The sequence below is a fragment of the Lycium barbarum genome, chromosome 6, assembly GCF_019175385.1.
Source record: "Lycium barbarum isolate Lr01 chromosome 6, ASM1917538v2, whole genome shotgun sequence".
NCBI classification, from domain to species: domain Eukaryota; kingdom Viridiplantae; phylum Streptophyta; class Magnoliopsida; order Solanales; family Solanaceae; genus Lycium; species Lycium barbarum.
The window spans coordinates 120,685,877-120,710,317 of NC_083342.1; the positions used below are offsets into that span (position 1 = coordinate 120,685,877).

Consider the following 24,441-nt stretch of genomic DNA (forward strand, 5'->3'; position numbering starts at 1 on the left):
TCTAGTTAAAGATGCTTTTCATTTTATAATTGGCATGTTTATTAAAGAGGAAACCATTCAGCGTTCATCGGCAGGTCATGATAGATTATTCTGTACTTTCTTTTACTGTTTGGATTTTTTTATTTTACTCTAGTTTGTGGTATTATTATGATTAGGGAGGCAAACATTTGTTTAACTATTATTTTTCAGGTATTTTTATTACAGGAAGTTGTGATTATTGCCCTATATTTTCAACGAGAACTCTGTCCAAATTCTGCGTGCTTGAAAACTATTCTGTCGCTTTTCGAGATTTAAACTATATGAATTTTGATTAATATTTTAAGATGTATTTTTTTAACTGATATGAGAAAAGTTGCATCTCGTAGCACTTTTATAAATATATAAATTTTAATGTTAAAATATTAAGTTAATCTAATTAAATTTAACTTTAAAGTTTAATTAAATTAATTTTTAAAAAGCGAAAAGTGTCATATAAATTGCAAGCACGACAGTTATCAAGTATGTAGAATTTGGACAGAGTTGCCGCCGAAAATATGATAATTTGACTTGTGATTTTGTTTCTGTCATGAAGTGATTATTTTCTGGATTAGCGTGGTGGGATGGGACGGGTTAGTTAACTTTTTTTTTTTTTTGTTGGGGGAGGGGGGGGGGGGGGGGTTGTTGAGGTTGAACTGTTTAACTAAAGAATGAAGGCTGCAATCAGTACAATGGGTCTTGGAAAACTTATCCAATAATTGAACCCACTTCAAGACAGTCGCGGAATCGTATAACGACAAACTGATAATCGGACAGAGACAAAGAGCATAAAGTTGTTGCCTATAATATCTTTTTGTCTTGGACATATTTCTCTCTTCATTGAGTTACCAACCTTGGTGTCATAAGCCGTTGCTGATAGCTGATAGCAAAGTGGATATGGAGCAGCAGCATCATGTCATAGTTGAAGCTCAAGAATTAGAGAAAGAAGAAGAAGTAAAGCCTCAGAAGACAAAGCGAGTGGCTTCCCTTGATATTTTCAGAGGTCTCACCGTTGCAGTAAGTTTCGCCCTTTCCTTTCCCTACTTGGTGAAGTTTTCCCCAGTTTGGAACTATGGGATAATACAATAATTCTTGTAACATTTGTGAGTTAAATATTTAATTAGCGGGTGAAAAACTTCATAAGATAATTTCTTGAGAACTTCTCTGTCGGCAGTTGACATAGGATTATAAAACACAGCTGATTTCTTTTGACAGTTCTAGATTGTGGTGTAGAGGACTACTGCACTTATAGTTCTTTGGCAAAAATGTGTGGGAACCTAATATAACTATATATTTAGACGAAATTATTTATTGTAATAAAACTCGAGTCCAAGGCAGCATAAGATATCTATATTTGTATGTCGATGAGCAGAGGCGAATTCAGAATTTCAAGAGGATGGGTTCACCATTACATGCTACTTAGAAATTGTAAAAATAAAAAAATACGCAAAAGTGCATTTAGTCAAGTTCGATCCCACAACTTTAAGGAATTAAACCTAGCACTCAACCAGTGCTCCACCAAGACTTGTTTGACCATGTGTTCCTTCAGTTAATATTAGATATATTTTAAAGATTATATACATAATATACCGAGTTTAGTCGGGTGACCATGTGTTCACGTGACCCATTTTTTAACCATAAATTCGCCCCTGTCGATGAGTTCATAAATCAAGTATAGGGCTAACTACAGAATAACTCAATAATATGTACATATTTTTTCTGATCTTTAAACATGCACCATGACATTTATACTGTAGCTAGCATGCCACCTTACATATTGAACTTATTGCATACAAAAATTCATATTTCATACTGATTTGCTCGAAATCTGAAACTATAATATTGATTAGATACTTTCCAGAAAACATTTCGCCGAAGAAACTTTGTCTTACTATCCAACACTTTTTAAAATTCAGAAAATATAATTTCAAATGCACCGTCGGATAAAATATTTCAAATGGACCATCGGAGAAAAAACATATCTTTTGGTGTTCGATTGCCAGAGAAAGACTTATTTTCTGGAAATGTTTTCCTCCATACCAAAAGCACCCTTAGTAAAGACTTACTGTTATAGGTGCTGTGGAATGTTGGAACCTGTCTATTAGATTAGAAATTATCCCCGTCATCTGGAGTAAAATGAAGGCACTAATATCTCTTTTAAACTTGATATCTGGATAAAAGAAAATAGTTGAAGCACACATGTTATTGAGGATTATGCTGTCTTGGTGGAACATTTGATGAGAAGTTTAGAAACAAGTTTAGAATTATGTTTTTCTTAAACTTGTAGTTTTAAGAGGCGTTACCTTGATAATGTTTATGAATGTTATGCTTGTTGTAAGGATTTGAAGATTTTCCCAAGAAAAAGTGTTCATGCTATAACATGATTGATACTGTATCCTCTTTATCAATTTTAAAGAAAAGAAATTGATTTCGTTTCCTATTTTCCCTGTACCCTAAAGTAACCTGGCAAATTTTAGAGTTTATCTTGTTGAATGAATTTAAATCATTATCTTATTTAATTACCTCAGGTACAATCTTAAGAATCAATTTCATCAGTCTCGTGATTTGCTTGGACTAAATTACAGTAACCTGCTTACTGCATTGGAATGCAATTCACACGTTATGATTGTTGCCTTGATAAATTCCTGACAGAAAAAGGTTTGTCGAATTTGTAGCTGATGGTCTTGGTTGATGATGCGGGAGGAGAATGGCCTATGATCGGACATGCACCATGGAACGGTTGCAATCTTGCTGATTTTGTGATGCCATTCTTTCTGTTTATTGTGGGAATGGCCATAGCACTTGCTCTGAAGGTATATTATCTTCGTGCTTTTTTATTTTTATTTTTTTGTTTTTCCTTCCCATTTCTAAGAAGATAAACAGAGGTAATTGTTCCTACCCATTGGTGCTTATTGTAGAAAATACCAGAAAAGCTAGTGGCCATCAGAAAGGTGATTCTAAGGACTCTCAAACTTCTATTTTGGGGCCTCCTTTTACAAGGTCAGTTCTCTTTCTTTCTTTCTTTCTTTCTTCCTTTCTTTCTTCTTTTATTCTATTCTTCCCTTTAAAGTTCCATAATTCATGCAAGACACATTCTATTGATATCTAATCTTGCATCTCATCTTTCGTCTTCCCAAAATCATTACAAGCCTAAATTCGATTTTTGAATTGTGAAGGGGGTTATTTCCATGATCTTGACAAGCTAAAATATGGTGTTGACATGAATAGGATAAGGTTGTGCGGCATCCTTCAGGTAACAGCATCTGATCTCACCCTCTTTTCTGTCTTTCTCTTTTCATTGCTGATACTTGTGTGGGTCATATTTCTAGAGAATTGCTCTTGCTTACTTGGTAGTGGCAATTATAGAAATAGCAACAAGACAAGCCCAATCAAAAGGACTACCTACGGGTTGGTTCTCCATATTTAAGTTATACTCGTGGCAATGGTAAGTATTATTTGCGGTGTTGCTAAAGTGGTGATAGCATTAAGGATCTCCAATTTAGGGCTGAAAATTTGTTCATAATTTCAGGCTTATCGGAGCATGTGTTTTAGTAGTTTACTTGGCCACATTATACGGAACATATGTTCCTGACTGGAATTTTGTTGTCCAGAACCCGGACAGTGTTGATTTTGGGAAGACTTTGACTGTGAGTTTCACTCGTCTATGTTCCTAATTTACCCTTAATATCTCTTATCTGAAGTCAAAAGGATTTTTCTTTTGGTATTAGGTAACTTGCAATGTGAGAGGAAATTTGAATCCTCCTTGCAATGCAGTGGGTTATATTGACAGACAGGTACTTGGAATCAATCACTTGTATCCACGTCCGGCTTGGAAGCGATCCAAGGTGATTGGTTCTTCACAAATTTTTATCTCCTCCTTCAATTTTGTTCTTTGTGATTTTCCATCTTCATTATCACCGGATTACATGATCGTTATTCTGCAGGCCTGCACTAAAAGTTCCCCATATGAGGGACCTTTCAGGGGTGATGCTCCGTCATGGTGTTGGGCTCCTTTTGAACCTGAAGGAATTCTGAGGTGAGATACATGCCACCAATTCTTTAAGGCCTGTTAGACTGGAAAAACCTTCTCTCTTTTCCATGAAGTCATATGTGCTCGAGTGGCATTAGAAGGTCCTCCAATTAGAACTAAATACAATCTATGGAAAAGGCTCAAATATGCCATCGAATTATCGGAAATGGCTCATTTATGCCATCGAACTATCAGAAATGGCTCATCCATGCCATTTTTCATTAACGCAGGTTTTACAATACTAGATATGACACTTGGCCTCTAATTAGAGGTCCATGTCGTTTAATTAAACCAACACAGATTTGTGGGTCGGGTTTTAGTTTAATTTAGGATTTGATTTATGCTGGTTTAATTAAACGACGTGGACCTCTAATTGGTGATCAAGTGTCATATTTGGTATTGTAAAATCGACTTTATTGAAAAATGGCATGGATGAGCCATTCCTGATAGTTCGATGGCATAAATGAGCCAAACTATTGACGAGTGGCATAAATGAGCCATTTTCGATAGTTCGATGACATATTTGAGCCTTTTCCGTACAATCTATTTATCACCGGTTGTTGCTCCCAAACGCACACGCAAGTATACGTGGTCGTACAAGTAATATAGACTGTTAAGTCCAGATATCGATCCCACAGAGACTTAGATTCTACTGTCAAACTAATTCAAATTCGAATGAAACTATTCAAGAAAGTAAAAATCAAGATTGTTTGTTGTACTAAACTAAAACTGAAAAGTAAACAATTTGTGATGGGTGTTTTTAGGACTGGGACTATGTGGACAAGGACTGTAAGAATTTTCAGATGAGAGAAAGATCTAGGGTTATGGCTTTCGACAATCCAGTTGATCTTCAGACAATTCCACCTATTTTATTTCCTGAGTTACTAGTTAACGGGTTAATTGTGCTTTATGATATTCTCTCGAACTACTCACAAGCTTGTAGATGTTATTATAATGCCTATATCTCTATGGTCATCAGAGGTAACAAGAACGCTTTTATTTCTCCGTATTCAACTAAGTAGGGCTAAAGGGTATATCTCTATCCTCATTAGCGAAACGATTAAATCGAACAAACTCTATTTATTCTTATTACGTACGTGAATTCCCTTTCTCAAGTTCAATCCACGCACCACAGATAGTGTCTAACTATTGGCCAGATAATCAAACAATTAAAACCAAGAATAAATAAGCAACCCACAATATGGAAAATCAATAGATAATAATCGTCATCAAATCAACTTTCAAGTCTTTCGCCACAACCCTAGAATTAGAGATTAGCTACTCATGGTTCGATCATAGACAAAAGAAGCCATGAATAAACTAGGGTTGAAAAAGATGACAAATAAAATAACCTAGAGAGAGAAAAAGGAGAACGGTGGCTTACAAATCCTTGAATAATCCCAGAATACCGTTCTCAACTATAAAAACGTGTATATATAGGCTAGGGTAAAAATAATAAATAAGGAATCCAAATCCTAGTCTAATCGGAAAACATCCGCAGAGTCCCGCTTTCCTTCCGCATCGCGGAAGGATCGCGCAATGGTCTGCAGCTTCTCGCCCTCTTCACGCGATGCGGATCGATCGCGCACACTGATGACTGAATTTGGTTGTTCCGCTTTCTTCACGCGATGCACCTCGATGGCCTGACTTTCTGGAGCTTCTCGCGATCCTTCCGCGATGCGGAAGGAAGCGAGGATCTGCAGTCGATTAACTCTCCTTTTAGTTCGTCCTTTGCAGTCATCGACTCGTCACCTCAGCCACTCGGCATATGCTACGAATTCCAATCATTTCAAGCACATTTTCCATCGTTTGTCGTCATCGTACCTATACACATGAAATGTAACGACATAAGTTCAAATACGACAGTTACGTCATGAATTAAGCGATAAAAGTCATAAGAAGAAGTTGTAATACGACACAAAACATGATATTGGTGCCAAATATCACCGGTTCTCTACTTGCTTGATGAATAAAAGCTTTTAAAGACTGATAGCTTCATGCAACTTACTAATGTTCAAGTTTTCCTGTTTGGTAAATTCTTCTACTTATGACTACAGCTCAATTTCTGCTATTCTATCTACGATCCTTGGAGTTCATTGTGGACATGTCCTCATTCATATGAAGGTTAAGTCAAAAATCTTCTAGACTTGACCGCCTCACCATATTAAAGCAAAGTTACTGATTTCCATTTTTTGTGAATTCCAGGATCACTCATCCAGACTTTTGCATTGGGTTGGCATGGGTCTTGCTCTTTTGGTTTTTGGAATTATTCTCCACTTCACTGATGGTAAAATTCACAGTGTATGAAATGGACTCAAAGCTAGCTATTTAACCGTATCTTCTCTTATCTTCTTCATGTTTTTCTTTGGTGGTGGTGAATGCAGCTATTCCTTTAAATAAGCAATTATACACCTTCAGCTATGTCTGCGTAACCTCAGGAGCAGCCGCGTTAGTGTTCTCTGCTTTCTACATTCTGGTACAGTAGTCTTGTCAAAATCTGGTTCTATTAATATTCTGTGCTAAAAATTGAAACTAACCTGAGTATTTAGTACATCAGAAGTTGATCATCTACACCTTCACATTTAAAATCACACACCTCTTACGTGCAAGACATTAATTAGAAACAAAAATCTCAAAGTTTCAATTGATGGAACATATTCCAAGTTGTCTGGCTTCATGCTTATATTTTCATCAACCAGTATTTGATAATATAGAGTTGGAGAATGAGAATGGAACTGGAAGTTTGAAAAAACGTGTAATTTTTAACCAGAGAGCTTCGAAAGACAACATTCTGATGCATGATTGCCGTTGCAACACTCCCAAATTTCTAATCCTAATCCTTTCCTTTTGGGATGCAGGTTGACATTTTGAACTTGAAGTATTTATTTCTGCCACTAAAATGGATTGGTATGAATGCCATGCTTGTTTATGTAATGGCCGCTGGAGGAATATTTGCAGGTTTCATCAACGGCTGGTATTACGTGGACCCTCATAACACACTGGTATTTCTTTCATCTCTTTCATTACTATTATCACTTTGATATGGTGCAGTCCATCGTATACAACTAGGCAGAAGCAGATTTAGGATTTGAATATTATAGGTTCAAGTTTTGTGCCAAAGTTATTGAGTTGAGATAAACATAACTTCGTCACTTATGCACTACATCTGTCTATGCCCCTCTGGAGCTAGTTGGTCAGAACTCAAATAGCCCATACTACAAGTGTTGCTTCTCACTTGACAACAAACTTTGACAGACTGAACTGATAATAAGAAATGAACTCGGTAAACTGTTTGTATGTAAACTGATTGAACTCTACATCTGCAGATATATTGGATCAAGAAGCACATCTTCATTGGAGTGTGGCATTCAACCAGAGTTGGAACTCTTCTGTATGTCATCTTTGCTGAGATATTGTTCTGGGCTATTGTTGCTGGCCTATTTCATCGATTGGGCATATACTGGAAGCTTTAGTTCCAATGGAATCTGCATTTTCTGCTTGCTTATCTAAGATAAGATATAGCATTGTGCTACTAGAAAGAGCTTCAGCTAGCCATCGATCGCAGTTTGATTTCCTTGTGAAGTGGCTAAGAAGTTCAATACATCTTGCAGTACAAATGAACAATACAGATATCATTGGTTCTTGCTTGTAAGAAAGCTTTTTTTGATTGGAATTCATATTAATCTTCATGTTTATTTGGACTTTCTTGTTCAATTATCCTACAAGATGACAAAATAGGGACGTTTCCTCCTTATCTTTCTGATTAGTGATGAATGTAAACAACGGTAAATACTTATCTGCAGGGGTATTTATATCAAACTAATTTAATTTTTCCATGATAAGTGATTGAATGAAATAAAAATACACACTAATTAGCATGGGTGAACGTTTGATGTAGCATGAAGTTATCCCGGATCTTCAGTTACGAAGATTTTTTACATATGTATTTTCAATTGATGGATCTGAATTACCGTAGTTCTTCTTCTTTTTTCTTCTGGAATTTAGATCAAAGTTCAAGGAAGTGAAATTTCCTATATCTCTTTATGTCCATAATTGCAATTTGAAGATTCTAAACTAGTGGTAACACCTAAGGACCTTAGGCTGGTGCGCATCAAAAACTTTTGTACTTTGACAGTTAAATATTGATGATCAAACTAGTATAGTAACTCATTTTTATTTTCGATCCGGAAGCGACATAAATGGAATCGCATGTTGATGGAGCAAAAATGTAATTCACATTGCACTATCAACTAGGCCAGGATTTAATGAAAAATATAGGTGGGATGACCAGTTTTTAAGCTGGCAAATAAAGTTTAGCCACTGTTTCAATTGAATTAGACAGTATCCATTTTTAATGCTAAAATAACATATGAACAAAAATATCCTAGCTAAAACACGGAACAACTCCATCACACGATGATGAAAAGTTTCTAGAGTTTCAGTCTCAAATATACATTCCAAATCTAGTATAGTGTAACGAAATTTCACTTGTAAAAGTTTCGATCTCTGACATACTATAGCGGAGTTTTTTTTGTGTTTTAGATAATAGTAGTATTTTTGTCCAAACATTTTTTTTCTCATTAAAAAATATTGAACTTGTGATTAAAACTTGAGTAGCGGTGCAAAAATGGATATTTGCTAATTTCTGCCTAATTTGTTACTTACTTAACACTAGCTCCCAGGAGTTCATCCAAACTCCATTCGACGGAAAATAACACTGTTTATACATGGTTAAAATTATATATATATATATAGTAGATGTTGAATCTCCTATTGCTTCTTGATGTGTTTACTTTTTCATATTTTGAACCCCCTTAGTGAAAATCAGGCTCCGCCACTGCTAACAGTAGCAACAACAACAACATACCTAGTATTGTTACTTACCTAACACTCAAATAACAATCTTTTTGCGCGGATTCCCTTCATACGGACTGGTCTTTAATTTTGTCCCTGCTTCTCATTTAATGATAATTTATGGGCCAAAGTATTCTTACTCGCTGGTCTACGAAACCAAATATTCCGGGTTGGATCAACAGAGTCAAAAACAAAATCGCAAGGTAAATTTTCATAAAAAATATGCCTTGTCGAGCAAAGTACATAAAAACTATGTTTTGTCCGGTATAATTATGTAGAAATGAAGTTATCCGGCATAAGTTGTGTCGTAATTAATTCGCTCTGCATAAATCTATAGAAACTTGCCTTGTCTGGCATGAGTTCTGCCTTGTCAGGCTTTTGTAGAAATGAAGTTATACCGGATTAATTAATTTCTACAGTATTATGCAGGACAGTGCATAGTTTTTTTTTTTTCGTTTTTTTGATATCAAGGATATTTTTGGCCACCTTTTTGTTACTGGAAATGCCCAAGGACAAAAATTAAAGACCAAACGACCCTTAAGTCATAGCTATTAGGCGTTTTGCTTTTCAACGGGCCGACAAAGGAGATTGGGCCAATCATGGACCAGCACCAAGACCGTTTAGACGGCCCATTTGGCACCATATTATTTCTTGGGGAAGAAGACGGCAAATATTGGCAACAAAAAGAAGAGAGAATATAAAGCTTTGTGATTACACAGATCGACTCCATCATTCCAATTTCTACCCAAATTCCCATACGAACCTCTCTCAATAATGGCAACACCGATGGCCGAAGATAGCAACTTCGAAGATGACCAACTTCATGCTATGTCCACTGAAGATATTATTAGGGCTTCACGCCTTCTTGACAACAAAATTCGTATCATAAAGGTTTCCGATCTTCAGTTAATTTTGTTTTTGTTTTGTCTCGATTTTTGGGGATTGACTATTTGACTTGAATGCTGAATTTTATAGGAAGAGCTACAGAGAACCAATCTTGAGTTGGATTCATTCAAGGAGAAGATAAAGGAGAATCAAGAGAAAATTAAGCTCAATAAGCAACTTCCCTACTTGGTTGGCAACATTGTTGAGGTCAGTTATTAGGTTTTCCTCAATCACTATTTTTCTTGCTATTTTTGCCTATCTTTAGCAAGTAAGTAGTATTTAAAAAAAATGGAAAAAAGATCATTTTTTTTTTTGATAGAAAACTAAGCTGAATAAACAACTTCTTTACTTGGTCGGCACCATTGTTAGAGGTCAGTAATTAGGTTTTCCTCAATGGGTATTTTTCTATTTTTTGATGCCTATCTTTAGCAAGTGATAAGTACAAAAAGGCAAAAAAAAAAAAACTTTTTTAAGTGTAGGGCTTAGGAGGTCTTTGAATATGGGGATTGGCTAAATTGAACCTGAAACCTAATTGATCTTTGCTAAAATCAGTACCCCTGTTATGCAGGATGTGTTTCATTGGGCTTATACGGTCTTGGATTTCCAAGAAGGGGTTTTTATGGTCCCTCATGGTGGCTTCTAAAGTATAATGAGTACCTTCGTAGTTAGGAACTTGAGATTTTGGGATAATGACAAGTACCAGTAGTGTTATCATAGAAGGAGTGCAGGTCTTTGGATTCACTAAAATAGGAAGAGAACTTGGGTAATTTATTAGCAATTGTTTCATCAACAGGAAGAGTACTGTACCATGCTAAATTTTCAACGCCAAAAGCAAGATAAAAATGGAGGTTTCTAAGTGACTCAAGGAACAGTTCATGTGTGATGATATCTCAAGTATAATAGAATTGTTGAATCGGTTCTTGCTCCTAGCCACTTTATAAGTTCATCTCTTGTGCTATGGCAAAGAACTTAGAGGTTAACAACTTTTAGGGTGTGTTGCTGATTCTGGCTTGATATATATCTTTTGCTTGGAATGAAGTAGTGTCACAAATAATTTTCTCTATAACGCGATGTGGTTACTATTATATAATCCTAGAAATAACGTTCTAGGTTTGCATATATTGCTGTTGATTTTATTTGAAGCATTTTTTTGTTCAATATTGAAGAGTACCCTAAGAAAATTAATTGAGTGTCAATCTAAGTACAGAAACTGCATTTTTTGCAAGGCGATAGATAGGATAATATGTGTTTCTAGTCCATCCTCCTATTTTTTTTTTATCCTCACCAGAAGCGAAGAAGAAAGAAATAGGAGCGTGATCAATAGAAATATATGTTGGGCAGGACGGAGGGGAGTGGTCATTATGCTTCCTTTTCTTCAGTGCTTGAATCTGTTTTTCATTATATTTAGGTCTTATTTTTCAACACATTGAACTGTGAGATTGCAAGTTTTGACCCCCCCCCTTTTTTTTTTTGAAACTGGTGAAGTTCTTTGTTTTTGTTTTGGGGTATTAGGAATATGGGTTCATGGAAAGAGTAGTAAAGAAGTTTAACTTTGAGGAACTCATTTAATTCTGCTCCTTTTCAGATTTTGGAAATGAATCCGGAGGAAGAAGCTGAGGAGGATGGTGCAAATATTGATCTCGACTCGCAAAGGAAGGGCAAGTGTGTTGTACTGAAAACATCCACGCGTCAGGTAAGGCGTCAAATCATAGGATTACATCATATGCTTCTAGTTGTACATTGTGTATTACTATCCAAAATTTCTTTAGATTATACTCAGTTTAGATGGTAAAGTTCTTTCAGTGATTGAATTCTTTTCTATTGCCATTTGTAGACAATTTTCTTGCCTGTTGTTGGTCTTGTTGATCCTGACAACTTGAAGCCTGGTGATCTGGTTGGAGTAAACAAAGACAGTTATTTGATATTGGATACCTTGCCATCTGAATATGATTCCCGGGTAAAGGCAATGGAAGTTGATGAAAAGCCAACTGAAGACTACAATGATATTGGGGGCTTGGAAAAACAGATTCAAGAACTTGTCGAGGCAATTGTTCTTCCTATGACGCACCAAGAACGGTTCCAGAAGTTAGGCGTTCGTCCTCCAAAGGGAGTCCTTTTGTATGGGCCTCCTGGGACTGGGAAAACCCTGATGGCCAGAGCCTGTGCTGCACAAACAAATGCTACTTTTCTTAAGCTAGCTGGACCTCAGCTTGTGCAGGTAGATCATCTTTGGCTTCTGAATCCGATTGTGTTTAATTGCATTAGATGAAATTGAACTCTCTTTGCCGGATACTGGGGCCTAGTTTTCCCTCTTCCCATTGTTCCTGGAAATTTTGACTAAGAGGTGCTGCAAAGTACACTTATCTATTAGAAATTACGTATATTAAAATTTTAATATGCTAGATGGCTCTCTACTTGAATTTGTCTAAAACTGGAAGATTAGATCCAGAGAGAATGAAGTGGTCCTTTATATCTGGAGATAGGTCTAAAATCATCCTTTAAATTTACCTCTCTTTAGTTTTAATGAAACAGCTTTAGATTATGTAAATACTTTGCACGACAATATGTATGATTTTTATTATAATTAAGAAATAAATAAAATAAAAATACATATTAATTAATCATAATTAAAGAATATATAGAAACACGTGAATGTTATTATTGGTCTGGCTGAAAGGAAGAGGCCACATAGGACCGGTTGGACCCTTTCCTTTTGTAAGCAACAACATTTTTTTTTTTAACCAAAAAAAAAAAACAATAATTTTTTTGGTTAATATACATTGAAACTAAGGTTAAAAATAAATCCGTTGACAGTAGTGTTTTCAATGAGTCAATTGAAATTTAACAACTTAGCTCTCACGTAAAGTGTCTAAAGTAGTAGATTAATTTTTATACATTAAATTTTGGAAAAAACTGCAATGTATATCCAAAATTAAAATATGAATTTATTTTATTTTATTTTATTTGTGGGGTCCATGTCTACATGGCATAAAAAAATTGATTAATATTGCCATGTCAAATTTCTCTAATGACACATTTAGTTAGCTACCAACTACTGCATAGAAATTTTACTATTTTTTTAAGTTCCATTCTGAAGAATTTACTCAATTATGCTGCTGATCAATGCTTGTGCTAAGTTTAGATGTTCATTGGAGATGGAGCAAAACTTGTTCGTGATGCTTTCCAACTGGCAAAAGAGAAATCACCTTGCATAATTTTCATTGATGAGATTGATGCTATAGGCACAAAGCGTTTTGATAGGTATACTGCATTTTTGATTTCCTTTGAACATATATCTACTTAACCTTGCATGCTGATAATATCCTCAGTAGGCAAGCATATTGGCTAAGGAGTGGCTTGTGCTTGCAAAAAAAGGAATTGAGCACTATTAGCTCCTCATAGATGTGGGTGCTGATTCTTCTCTTACTACGTAATGTATTTCTTTTGCAGTGAGGTTAGTGGGGATCGAGAGGTCCAAAGAACTATGTTGGAGTTACTTAATCAGCTTGATGGTTTTAGCAGCGATGATCGGATTAAGGTACTTTTCCACTTACAGCTATTTATATATACATCTTTTTCCTTACTTTGTGGTTCAGGTATTGAGTAGGATATTCCTTTGCAAAAATTTTACCTTGTACTTGGTTTCTTGATTTTAGTTGCACATAACTATAAGGAGTCGTTTGGTGTGAAGGATAAGCAAAAATAGTCCTGGAATAAAATTTTAGTGCCTCCTTATCCCATGTTTGGTTGGAATAAAAATCTAGAATAACTAATCCCGGGATTAGTTATCCTGGGATTGTAGCCTTATTTTATCCCACCTTGAGGGTGGAATAACTAATCCCGGGTTAAGTTGTTTCCCAACCAAACGAGCCCTAAAAACTAAATGAGGTGATCTTCAGTATTCTGGTTTTCTACATTTTCATTGAATTCTTTTGGTGTCTTTCCTTCACTTCAGGTGATAGCCGCAACAAACAGAGCTGATATTTTGGATCCTGCTTTGATGCGATCTGGTAGATTGGATCGGAAAATTGAGTTCCCCCACCCCACAGAGGAAGCCAGGGCTCGGATCTTGCAGGTGGGTACTATGCCAAACATATATCATTTCATTTCGTTCAACTTGCCTTGTTAGCTAACATGAAATGAGTTCTCGAGTATTTCGCTTTAACATGTGTGGATTCTTTGGAACTGCAGATCCATTCCAGAAAAATGAATGTTAACCCAGATGTCAACTTTGAAGAATTAGCTCGATCAACAGATGATTTTAATGGGGCACAATTGAAAGCTGTATGTGTTGAGGCAGGCATGCTAGCACTCCGTCGTGATGCCACTGAGGTCTATTCTCTCTCCTACTTTGTGTGTGCTCCAAATATGTGCATGATATGCATCGTTGGGCAGAAGCTCTGGCTATGATCTTTTTGATATTTGACTTAAGTTCTGCATCTTATCATTAAAAAAATGGGGCTCCCGGTGCACAAAACATTCCGCGTTAGCAAGGTCCGGGGAAGGGCCACACCCCAAGGTGTCTGATGTAGACAACCTAACCTAATGCAAGCATTATTGGCTGCTTCCATGGCTCGACCCCGTGCCGATAGGTCACATGGGGACAACTTTACCATTGCTCCAAGGCTCCCCTTCTTTAGGGAGCTTAAAAGCTCAAGTGGTTTGAATGCTTTGATGATACTAGAAGCCTAAGAAAATTTAATTTTTGATTTGGAAATGAAGAAAATTAAGAATTGACAAGTATGCTAAGAAACCTCGAGTGATTGTTTCTAATTGTTTTCCTCATTGCAACTTGAAGAAATATTCTGCTTCTTATATAACTACATAAGAACCATGTTATTTTGTGAGATCATGATGAGGTTTAGACTTTACTTTGGTTTAGTCAATAATTTTGGATTATATTCATAGTCCTAATTAAGTTGAACTGGCCCTTTATGTCTGCTTTTTTCAAAGTTTAGTGGTGATTAATTCATGTCATGATCTGTATTCCCTAACCAAAAAAAAAAAAGCGTGATGATCTCTGACACCCTTCTCCATGTTTAAGTTCGTCCCGTGAGAGCTAATCAACTGTGCGAAAACAGAATCCAATTCCTTCTATGGTTGGCAAGCTGGATAGAACTAATTCGTCTCCACTGTTTTGCAGGTAACACATGAAGACTTCAATGAAGGTATCATTCAAGTTCAAGCCAAGAAGAAAGCCAGCTTGAACTACTACGCCTAAACTAATTTGAGGTGCCACGGCGAGCAGCTTTTAGCTTTCAAAGTTGACATGGCTACTGCATGCTACCCCCCCCCCCCCCCCCCGGCCAAAAAGAACCTTCCAGTACCCCTTTTTCTTTCTGGCACAGGAGGGAGGGTAGGGATAGAATCTTTGCACATTAGCCTTTGTGCAACACTTGTTGATTGTTGATATCAAAATGGTCTGCTGGTGTGTTGATCTCTTCTTGAATTTGTTCTTTTTATACTTTCATGCTGTATAACTTAATGACCTATATCGGCAATTGAGACTTCTTGTTAATTGGAATTTATCTTTAGTTTTGGACAATAGCTACCCAATATAAGATCTGCTATTTGATCGACGTGCTTGTGATTGGGGTTTAGTTAATTGCAGCTCCATCTTTGTAGACTACCAGCAGTCGTAGAGGTTGGTTGTGTTGTGGCACACCTGAGAGAAAAGATTCACCAAATTGGTCCAGGGATCAGGGACAATGTACCCTGCCAAGAGGCTGGTTTGGCCCCCCTTTTTCCTCGTAACAAGGGGCTCAGACCGGTCTACTGACCACCTAACCTCTATAGGAGACTGGTTCTGGACCGCGCACAAACCAAACTAAATTTTAGGGGTCGTTTGCTAGCTAGTTTGAGTTATGCAGGTATCAAATCTAACATAAGTAGTTCCATGATTGGAAGTTCATTGGGAGGTAAGTTAATTGTGTATAAATTTACTACGGTGTCTGGTTTGCAATTTAAGGAGCCGTTTGGACATGGTTTCAAATCATGATTTGAAATCATGTTTGAATATGTAATTTGGATATCTTAAGTTGTATTTTCTTTTATAGACATAAAAACCCCACAAGTTTTGAAAACTAACAAAATATTTTCAATTCTTATACAATCTTACCAAATGAGTAAGTCATAATTCATAACAAAATTAATACGTTACTAGAAGACCTTTTTAAAAAATACAACATCAATTGATCAAATTTTAGATTAATAAAAAAAAAAATTTAACATGAATAGTAATGTAATTACTCTTTAATATAATTCTCCCACATAAAAGACATAAATAAAGATTGGTGGAAGTTAACGAGGTTGGTAAAAAGTTGGTGGGAGTAATTGTTAAAAGTATTTACCAACTAATAGGTCTTTTTTTATAAAATATAAACTTATGGGTCAAGTTTTATATTTAAAATTTTTGAAACTCTAAATTATGCCTTTTTGGATGATTTGGGGTTTGAAATCATGAGATGAAATGTATGTCCAAATGTTGGTTTCAAACTGTATGTCAAAACGCCTACTTAGAAACATGCATAGCTAATATCTGCATAAAATAATATATAGATTCTCTTATTTCTTATTATTCTTATATTACTAATACTTATATAACTCTAACCAGCTATTCTTTGTTTGTTTTTTTCTAACTTAATGCAATGTTGCCAATTATTGTTAATGTAATTTGACCATCACTTGAAAAATAAGGCAAAATATTGTGAAGTAAGGCAGAGGGAATGAATTTTGGGAAGAAAAAAAAAGGAACATCAAATGTTATTAGATTTCAGATAATTTCAACATACAATAATTCAGTAAGATCTTAGAAACGGATCTCCAATCGAGGGAAATCAATTATGAGTTCGCTCAATTAAAAGGAAGGTACCACTGCTAAGGGGTGGGACAAACACTAGCACATAGTATAGTGGAAAGCTAGAAAAAAAGTAATTTAAATAATCAGTTATAACTCCTATATCTTCAACTTTAATAACATTACTTGACAAGATATGAATGAAGTTTACTAATTTAAGCGCATAGATCTTCTAATGTTAAAGAGTTATAAAGGTCAAGTTGTTGTCGTAAAACAAGCTCAAAGAAACAATAGAAAATATTAAAACAAGAGAACAATATAGAATAAAACAACGGAAGGGCCAAAATTATCCCTGAACTTTGGGAAATAGTTCATTCATACCCTTCGTTATACTTTAGGATCAATTATACCCTTACCGTTATACTATGGGGTCAATTATACCCTTATGTCTAACAGCTACCACGTGGCATCATCCTAGCCCTTCAAAATTATTTTTTCCTCAAATAATTTTTTACGCACTAAAATAACCCAACCCGACCCGAATTTTTTTTTCCATCCAAGGGGTAATGGGTTGGGTCCGTATCACTTTGGCTGGAAAAAAAAAATTCGGGTCGGGTCGGATTGGGTTATTTTAGTGGGTAAAAAATTATTTGAGGGGAAAATAATTTTGAAGGGCTGGGATGATACCACGTGGCAGCTGTTAGATATAAGGGTATAATTGACCCCATAGTATAACGGTAAGGGTATAATTGGCCCTAAAGTATAACGAAGGGTATGGATGAACTATTGCCCAAAGTTCAGGGGTAATTTTGGCCCTTTTCCGATAAAACAATGTAAAGATGACTTTCTTCTTTTCTTTCAAGTGTGTAGTACATCACATATCATACCTCTATTTATACTACTCCATAGAGAGGGGGTTACAAGATTGTCTTGAATATGACATTAATCCCTTGAGAAGGTGAGAAGAATATGTGGTTGTGGGAGATGAATTAGGGAGTAGTGGAGGTGTGGTATAACTACACATAATGGTGCACATAATAGTGAATTAACTCCTAGAATTTATGGACATCCACATTATCATATTTACAACACTCCCCCTTGGATGTCCGATAATGTGCCTCATTACGCATTATTTGTTGTCTCGTTAAAAACCTTGTCACGAAAACCCAATGGGACAAAACTTTGACCAAGGAAAAAAGAGTGCAGCGCGTATTTTCTCCCCTTGATGAAAAGATCACTTTAGTTCTCGGAGACGACGCATTCCAATCTTGTATATCAGTTTCTCAAATGTCGAGGTTGGTAATGCTTTAGTGAACAGATCCGCCAAATTATCGATCGAGCGAATTTGTTGAACATTTGTCTCACCTTTCTTTTCAAGATCATGAGTAAAAAAGAACTTTGGTGAAATATGTTTTGTTCTGTCTCCTTTAATGTATCCTCCCTTCAGTTGAGCAATACTGTTATGTCCCGTATTTTTATACATTGGGACAACCCGGATTAATTATGATAAGTTAGGGCCAAGACCTTTCCGGGATTTGAAGTCGGGACTTTTGACCTCCGATTCTACTTTGAGACATAAGTTGTATATGAAATTGTTGGCATTGAACACTTAGGAAAAATTGGGACCACAATTCATAAAATTGGAATTAAAAATCTTGCACCATAAGGCCTTGTGGCCGTGTATATGGGAAATGGTCTCACACATTGTTGTGGCCAATTTTAATTGGTCCAACACATGTGTGGGCCATGGGACACATGGATAAATATTGTGGAAGCTTAAAAGATAACCCTTAAGTCATCTTCTGTCATTACACTTAGAAAAATATCAAGAACTTGGAGAGCACCACCATCACCTCTCTCGGCCAAGCACTATGGAAAACCAAATCCAATTCAAGCCATCCCAAAATTATTTCCTTGGTACAAACCAACTATTTTGAGGTCCCTAAGTAGCGTGGGAGTGTTATTTGGGTCATCCAACTATTCGTTGTGGCCATTTGCAAACCCTAGACTTCTTGTGGACTGAAGAAGAAAGGTGAGTTTTGATATTGTTTTATGGGTTATAAATGTTTTATGCATATTGTAGTATGTTAATATGGATAAAAATCATGAAATATAGTATGTTGGAAGTGGGTTGTGTGATGGGTGTGCTAGCCGTGTAAATGGGTATGGTGATTGGGTTGTTGAATAAATTCCATGTAGCATGTTAAATTGTTGTAGTGTGTAGGATGGCTAAGAATCATCAATATATGTATATGTGTAGTGATAGATGAATATGGGTCATGCTATATGCCAAAGAACACACTAATGTCGCTTAGCGTTTTAATGGTTGTTGTGATGACTTTTATGTTGGAAATGAGAGTTTAATGTCCCAAAATGATATGGTGAATTGTTGCGGACTGATTTGAGGATTATTGTGCGTTTGACGTAATTTGTATATCCATGAAAATGATATCGTTATATTGTGAATTGTCGATACATATCATGATTTGAAAATGAGGAATGTGTTAAAAGGGGCTGTTCTCGGTTTTAGGGGCTGTTTTCGGCCAAATTGGAGAAAATGTGGGATAGTTGGAAATATTATGTGAATTGTTTAGAATGTCCTTGAATATTGTTTGTAAAGATTCGGGTTGGTAAGTGAATGTATGAGCGATAATGTGGCTTGAATGTAAGTCGTCCATTGAATATTATGAATGTTGTTGAATGTTGCGAAAGAAAGTTATTAATGCAATATTGCCCTTCGGATTGGTTATTGGAGTTGCTAGGTTGGTTATTGTTGTTGTTGTTGTTGATTTTGGACGAGTTAAATTCTCGGGTTGGCCTATTTACAGGGGAAGTGCCGCCGAATTTTCTGTAGAATTTAGTGTTAGTTTGAAATAAATTGCTTAAGTGCCTACGTTTAATATTGGATATTTGTTGGCATATTTGTAGACCTTGGAGAGCCCGAGGCGTAGATTGGGATTAACTTTAGATTGACTAACTTGGAGTGCGTACGAGGTATGTAAAGCCCAATCCTTCTTTCTTTTGGCATGTCTTAGTTTTCAATAGGCTAGATTATAAGCCTTGAGGAAAATTCTAAGATTCGAAATCCGAGCATGTTATGATCCTTATATATTCCTTGGCACTCTTATGTATGATTTGATGAAATATGAACCATTATGTCTTTGAAATAATCGCTTTCCGAACTTTGCATAGAAAGGGTTCACTTTAAAGAATTTCGTAATTTTTGAATGCCATATCTTTTGCATAAAGGCTCGGATTGCTCCAATATTTTTTTATAGGAGTTTGCATGATGTATAATGAGTATGTTCTCCATAGGCGGGCCCGACTCGGGTCAATACCCGTCCGTGGGTCCCGCGACTTTCCTTTATGTAATTCGGAGAACTTTTGAGAGAATTTGTTATGACTATTATTTCGATTTTCAAGTATGATCATTTTACTTAGGTTTGAGTTCATGATAATGATTTTATGCATATGACTACTCACGACTCTACTCGTGCATTCTGTTATCCCTTTCGCCGAGTCCCGGGCCGGTTCTGTTGTCGTGCGCACTTGATATACTCCGGAGTTATATTGTGTTTATGGTTCACCGAGCTACTCGCCAGAGGGTCGGGTTCCACTCATATTTGGTGTTATGCTGTGTATGGTGTTATGTTGTGTATGGCGTTATGCTGTGCTATGATATGTGACGCGGGTATGGAGATTTGAAACCTTTCTGGTGTTATGCTGTGTTATGGCGCCATTGACGGGCAGGCGACCATATTCCTCTGTACCCTATGCATGACTTATGTTTTTAACTTAAACATTTCGATATGTTGGACTTGCACTTATGTTCTGTACGTTTAATTCGTTTATGCCTCAGATTTGTCTTCTGTATCTTCTGCTTTACATACTCAGTACATATTTCGTACTGACCCCCTTTCCTCGGGGGGCTGCGTTTCATGCCCGCAGGTACAGACGCACAGTTTGGTGATCCACCAGTTTAGGACACCCTCTTTTGCTGTTTGGAGTGCTCTTCTCATTCCAGAGCCTACATTTTGGTATATATGTTCGTTTGTTACATATGTATATATTTGTTCAGGGGTACGGCGGGGCCCTGTCCCGCCATATGTTTCGATTGGTCTGTTTAGAGGTCTGTAGACGTATTTGTGGGTGTGTGTGCCTACTTCTGTTTAGATGTGTTTGTATGATCCTATTCGCTATGGCAGCCTTGTCGGCGTGCATTCGTATTTGTTTTGGGGCCGTTGTGCCATTTGATAGCCTTGTCGGCTGTTGATATATATATATATATATATATATATATATATATATATATATATGGTTGTGTTGAAATGCGTTTGAGACAGTTTGATATAATTTAAGGCAGCGTGTGACAATTGTGCCAGCATATGCTATCTGTATGTGATTCGATTTGGATAAGTTCGTTAGGGTGCCCAACTCGGGCACTAGTCACGGCCTACGGGGTTGGGTCGTGACAAATACATGCAGCATTATATTCGTACAATACAGTTGGAATATCCTTTTTCAAAAGAAAACCACACATTTCCTGAATATGTTGAGTCATTGATCTCAACCAAACACACTCCCGACTAGCTTCATGAATGGCTATTATCTCCGCATGATTTGAAGAAGTGGCAGCTATTGTTTATTTCATCGAACGCCATGATATAGTTGTACCTCCATATGTAAATAAATAGCCTGTTTGAGATCGGACTTTATGTGGGTCAGACAAATATCCTGCATCTGCAAAACCGATCATATCTGACTTGGATTCATAAGAATAAAATAATCCCACATCAATTGTTCCTTGAAGATATTTGAATATATGCTTAACACCATTCCAATGTCTTTTTGTTGGGGAGGAGCTGAATCTTGCCAATAAACTCCCTGCAAAACATATATCTGGTCGGGTATTATTGGCTAGATACATCAATGCCCCAATTGCACTGAGATATGGAGTTTCATCACCAATGAGCTCTTCATCATTTTCCTTAGGTCGAAATGGATCTTTATTTATGTCAAGCGATCTCACAACCATCGGGGTACTCAATGGATGTGATTTATCCATGTAAAAACGCTTTAAAACCTTTTCAGTGTATGTTGATTGATGGACAAATATTCCATTTGACAAATGCTCAATTTGTAGGCCAAGACAAAATTTTGTCTTATCTAGATCTTTCATTTCAAATTCTTTCTTCAAACACTCTATAGCTTTTGAAAGCTCTTTAGGAGTGCCAATGATATTCAAGTCATCAACATACATAGCTATTATGACAAATTCAGACCCACACCTTCTTATAAAAACACAAGGACAAATAGGATCATTTTTATATCCTTCCTTTAGCAAATATTCACTAAGACGATTGTACCACATCCGCTCTGATTGTTTCAATCCATATAAAGATTTCTGAAGTTTTATTGAACAGGTTTCCTGCGAACTTTTGTATGCTTCAGGCACATTGAATAGGCTGTGACAACATCCATTAATTGCATATCAAGCTTTTCACGAACTGCCAGATTTATTAGATACCCGAAGGTAATTGCATCCACCACAGGAGAATATGTCTCCACATAATCAATGCCAGGCCTTTGTGAAAATCCTTGTGCCACAAGTCGTGCTTTATATCTTACGACTTCACCTTTCTCATTTCGTTTTTGCACAAACACCCATTTGTACCCCACTGGCTTCACATCTTCAGGTGTTCGGACTATTGGTCCGAAAACTTCACGTTTTTCAAGTGAAGTCAATTCTGCTTGAATTGCGTCCATTTTGGCCAATCATTTCTCTGTCTACATTCATCAACAGATTTTGGCTCAAGATCCTCATCTTGTTGCATTATCTCAACAGCAACATTATATGCAAAAGTATTGTCGACCACAATATCATTTCGGTTCCACCTTTCCCCGTCGAGACATAACTTATCGAGATCTCTTCACTATCATTATTTTGAAGTATCTGGACCTTCTCTGTGGGCTTATCATTTATTATGTCTCGGGCCTCTTCTTGAGCAATTTCCCTCACATGATGATCATCTTGATCATTTATTTCTTTTCTTTTTCGAGGATTTTTATCCTTGGAACCGATCGGTCTACCACGTTTCAAACGTGGCCTGGACTCATTTGCATTAACCGTTTGTCCAACCGGGACATCAACTCGAACTGGAGTATTTGCAGCTGGAATATGAGATTTAGTAACTCTTGGAAGATTAGTAAATGCATCAGGCAGTTGATTTGCAACATTTTGCAAATAAATCATCTTTTGAACCTCTTGCTCACATTGATTTGTTCGAGGATCTAAATGAGATAGTGATAATGCATTCCAATCTACCTCATTTTTCCAACTGCTTATGTTCTCCCCCTATTGTTGGGTATACTGATTCATCAAAATGACAATCAGCAAATCTTGCTGTAAATAAATCTCCAGTCATCGGTTCTAAATATTTTAAAATTGAAGGAGATTCATACCCAATATATATCCCCAACCTTCTTTGGGGACCCATCTTTGTACGTTGTGGTGGAACAATTGGAACATATACCGCACATACAAAAATTCGAAGAAGGGAAATATTTGGTTCCTGACCAAAAGCCAATTGTAATGGGGAGAATTCATGATAACTGATTGGCCTTATACGCACAAGTGCCGCTGCATGCAAAATAGCATGTCCCCATACCGAAACAGGAAGTTTTGTCCTCATTAGCAATGGTCTAGCTATCAATTGTAGGCGTTTAATCATTGATTCTGCCAAACCATTTTGAGTATGAACATGAGCAACCGAATGTTCAACTGTTATTTCCACGGCCGTATAATAATCATTAAAGGCATGAGATGTAAACTCACCAGCATTATCATGACAAATTTTCTTTATCGCATTATCTGGAAATTGTGCTCTTAACCTTATTATTTGAGCCAACAATCTCGCAAAAGCCATATTGCGAGTTGATAATAAGCACACATGTGACCATCTTGTAGATGCATCAATCAAGACCATATAATATTTAAATGGTCCACATGAAGGGTGAATTGGCCCGCATATATCACCTTGTATACGTTCCAGAAATGTGGGGAATTCAATCCCAACCTTAGTTGCTGATGGTTTAATAATCAATTTTCCTTGAGAACAAGCAGCACAAGAGAATTCCTTAAATTGAAGAATCTTTTGGTTCTTCAAAGTATGCCTATGTGAATTCTTAATTATTTTGCGCATCATATTAGAACCGGGATGGCCCAACCGGTCATGCCAAATGATAAAATCATTAGAACCATTAAACCTTTTATTTACTACAACATGTGTTTCAACCGCACCAATACTTGTATGGTACAACCCGGAAGAAAGTGCAAGTAATTTTTCATGCACAAACTTTTCCCCAGCTTTCATTGTAATAATATAAAGGTACTCAACCTTTCCTTCATTGGCAGTTTCAACATGATAGCCATTCTGGCGAATAACCTTGAAACTTAATAAGTTTCTTCGAGACTTGCTGCAATATAGTGCATTACTAATGGCCAATATTGTTCCTCCAGGTAGTAATAAGGTCGCTTTTCCAGAGCCCTCAATTAATTTTGTACTACCAGATATTGTATTAACACAAGCCTTTTTCATAACCAAATGAGAGAAATATTTCTTTTCTCTTAATATAGTGTGAGTAGTAGCACTATCCAAAAGGCACATATCTCCATTACTCATCTTGGATCCAATTAAAGACTGAAAATTTTTATTTATCTTCATAAAAACAAAAATACATCATAAGAAATACGGAAACTAACAATATAAAACTTAATTACTAATCCTTGAAAATAAAACAACATAGAGAACTTAAGTACTTCTCGAAAATAAAACAATATAAGGACAACTTAAAACACATA

The 24,441-nt window shown here is 36.4% G+C and overlaps 4 protein-coding genes across 6 annotated transcripts; 2 read left to right on the forward strand and 2 right to left on the reverse strand.

Moving 5' to 3' along the window:
- Positions 1 to 647: 647 nt before the first annotated feature.
- LOC132645966 (uncharacterized) lies at positions 648 to 7,799 on the forward strand. Of its 3 annotated transcripts, XM_060363261.1 has the most exons (14): positions 648 to 1,032; positions 2,544 to 2,599; positions 2,691 to 2,828; positions 2,934 to 3,015; positions 3,192 to 3,268; positions 3,345 to 3,460; positions 3,545 to 3,662; positions 3,744 to 3,860; positions 3,960 to 4,051; positions 6,103 to 6,169; positions 6,251 to 6,332; positions 6,430 to 6,521; positions 6,904 to 7,047; positions 7,372 to 7,799. In XM_060363261.1, exons 3-14 carry the CDS (start codon positions 2,694 to 2,696, stop codon positions 7,516 to 7,518), a joined length of 1,269 nt encoding a protein of 422 aa, XP_060219244.1. In that variant the 5' UTR covers positions 648 to 1,032; positions 2,544 to 2,599; positions 2,691 to 2,693; the 3' UTR covers positions 7,519 to 7,799. The 3 variants fall into 3 exon arrangements, with proteins under 3 accessions (XP_060219244.1, XP_060219245.1, XP_060219243.1); XM_060363262.1 differs by lacking the exon at positions 2,544 to 2,599 and having other exon boundaries at positions 2,668 to 2,828; XM_060363260.1 differs by lacking the exon at positions 2,544 to 2,599 and having other exon boundaries at positions 649 to 1,032.
- Positions 7,800 to 9,574: 1,775 nt separating this feature from the next.
- LOC132645968 (26S proteasome regulatory subunit 6A homolog) lies at positions 9,575 to 15,363 on the forward strand. The gene is made up of 9 exons (XM_060363265.1): positions 9,575 to 9,790; positions 9,875 to 9,991; positions 11,370 to 11,477; positions 11,619 to 12,002; positions 12,927 to 13,045; positions 13,235 to 13,322; positions 13,740 to 13,859; positions 13,976 to 14,116; positions 14,928 to 15,363. Exons 1-9 carry the CDS (start codon positions 9,674 to 9,676, stop codon positions 15,003 to 15,005), a joined length of 1,272 nt encoding a protein of 423 aa, XP_060219248.1. The 5' UTR covers positions 9,575 to 9,673; the 3' UTR covers positions 15,006 to 15,363.
- Positions 15,364 to 21,222: 5,859 nt separating this feature from the next.
- LOC132644537 (secreted RxLR effector protein 161-like) lies at positions 21,223 to 21,759 on the reverse strand. Its single transcript, XM_060361124.1, has one exon. It carries the CDS (start codon positions 21,757 to 21,759, stop codon positions 21,223 to 21,225), a length of 537 nt encoding a protein of 178 aa, XP_060217107.1.
- A 233-nt stretch (positions 21,760 to 21,992) lies between these two features.
- LOC132644538 (uncharacterized mitochondrial protein AtMg00820-like) lies at positions 21,993 to 22,346 on the reverse strand. The gene has a single exon (XM_060361125.1). It carries the CDS (start codon positions 22,344 to 22,346, stop codon positions 21,993 to 21,995), a length of 354 nt encoding a protein of 117 aa, XP_060217108.1.
- Between the last annotated feature and the right edge of the window lie 2,095 nt (positions 22,347 to 24,441).

Coding starts and splice junctions, on each gene's coding strand:
- LOC132645966 (XM_060363260.1), top strand. CDS start 913: ATGGAGCAGCAGCATCATGTCATAGTTGAAGCTCAAGAATTAGAGAAA. Junction 4,052..6,102: donor GAACCTGAAGGAATTCTGAG/GTGAGATACATG, acceptor TTATGACTACAG/CTCAATTTCTGCTATTCTAT. Junction 6,170..6,250: donor ATGTCCTCATTCATATGAAG/GTTAAGTCAAAA, acceptor TGTGAATTCCAG/GATCACTCATCCAGACTTTT.
- LOC132645968 (XM_060363265.1), top strand. CDS start 9,674: ATGGCAACACCGATGGCCGAAGATAGCAACTTCGAAGATGACCAACTT. Junction 9,992..11,369: donor TGGTTGGCAACATTGTTGAG/GTCAGTTATTAG, acceptor GCTCCTTTTCAG/ATTTTGGAAATGAATCCGGA. Junction 14,117..14,927: donor TCCGTCGTGATGCCACTGAG/GTCTATTCTCTC, acceptor ACTGTTTTGCAG/GTAACACATGAAGACTTCAA.
- LOC132644537 (XM_060361124.1), bottom strand. CDS start 21,759: ATGAAAGATCTAGATAAGACAAAATTTTGTCTTGGCCTACAAATTGAG.
- LOC132644538 (XM_060361125.1), bottom strand. CDS start 22,346: ATGGACGCAATTCAAGCAGAATTGACTTCACTTGAAAAACGTGAAGTT.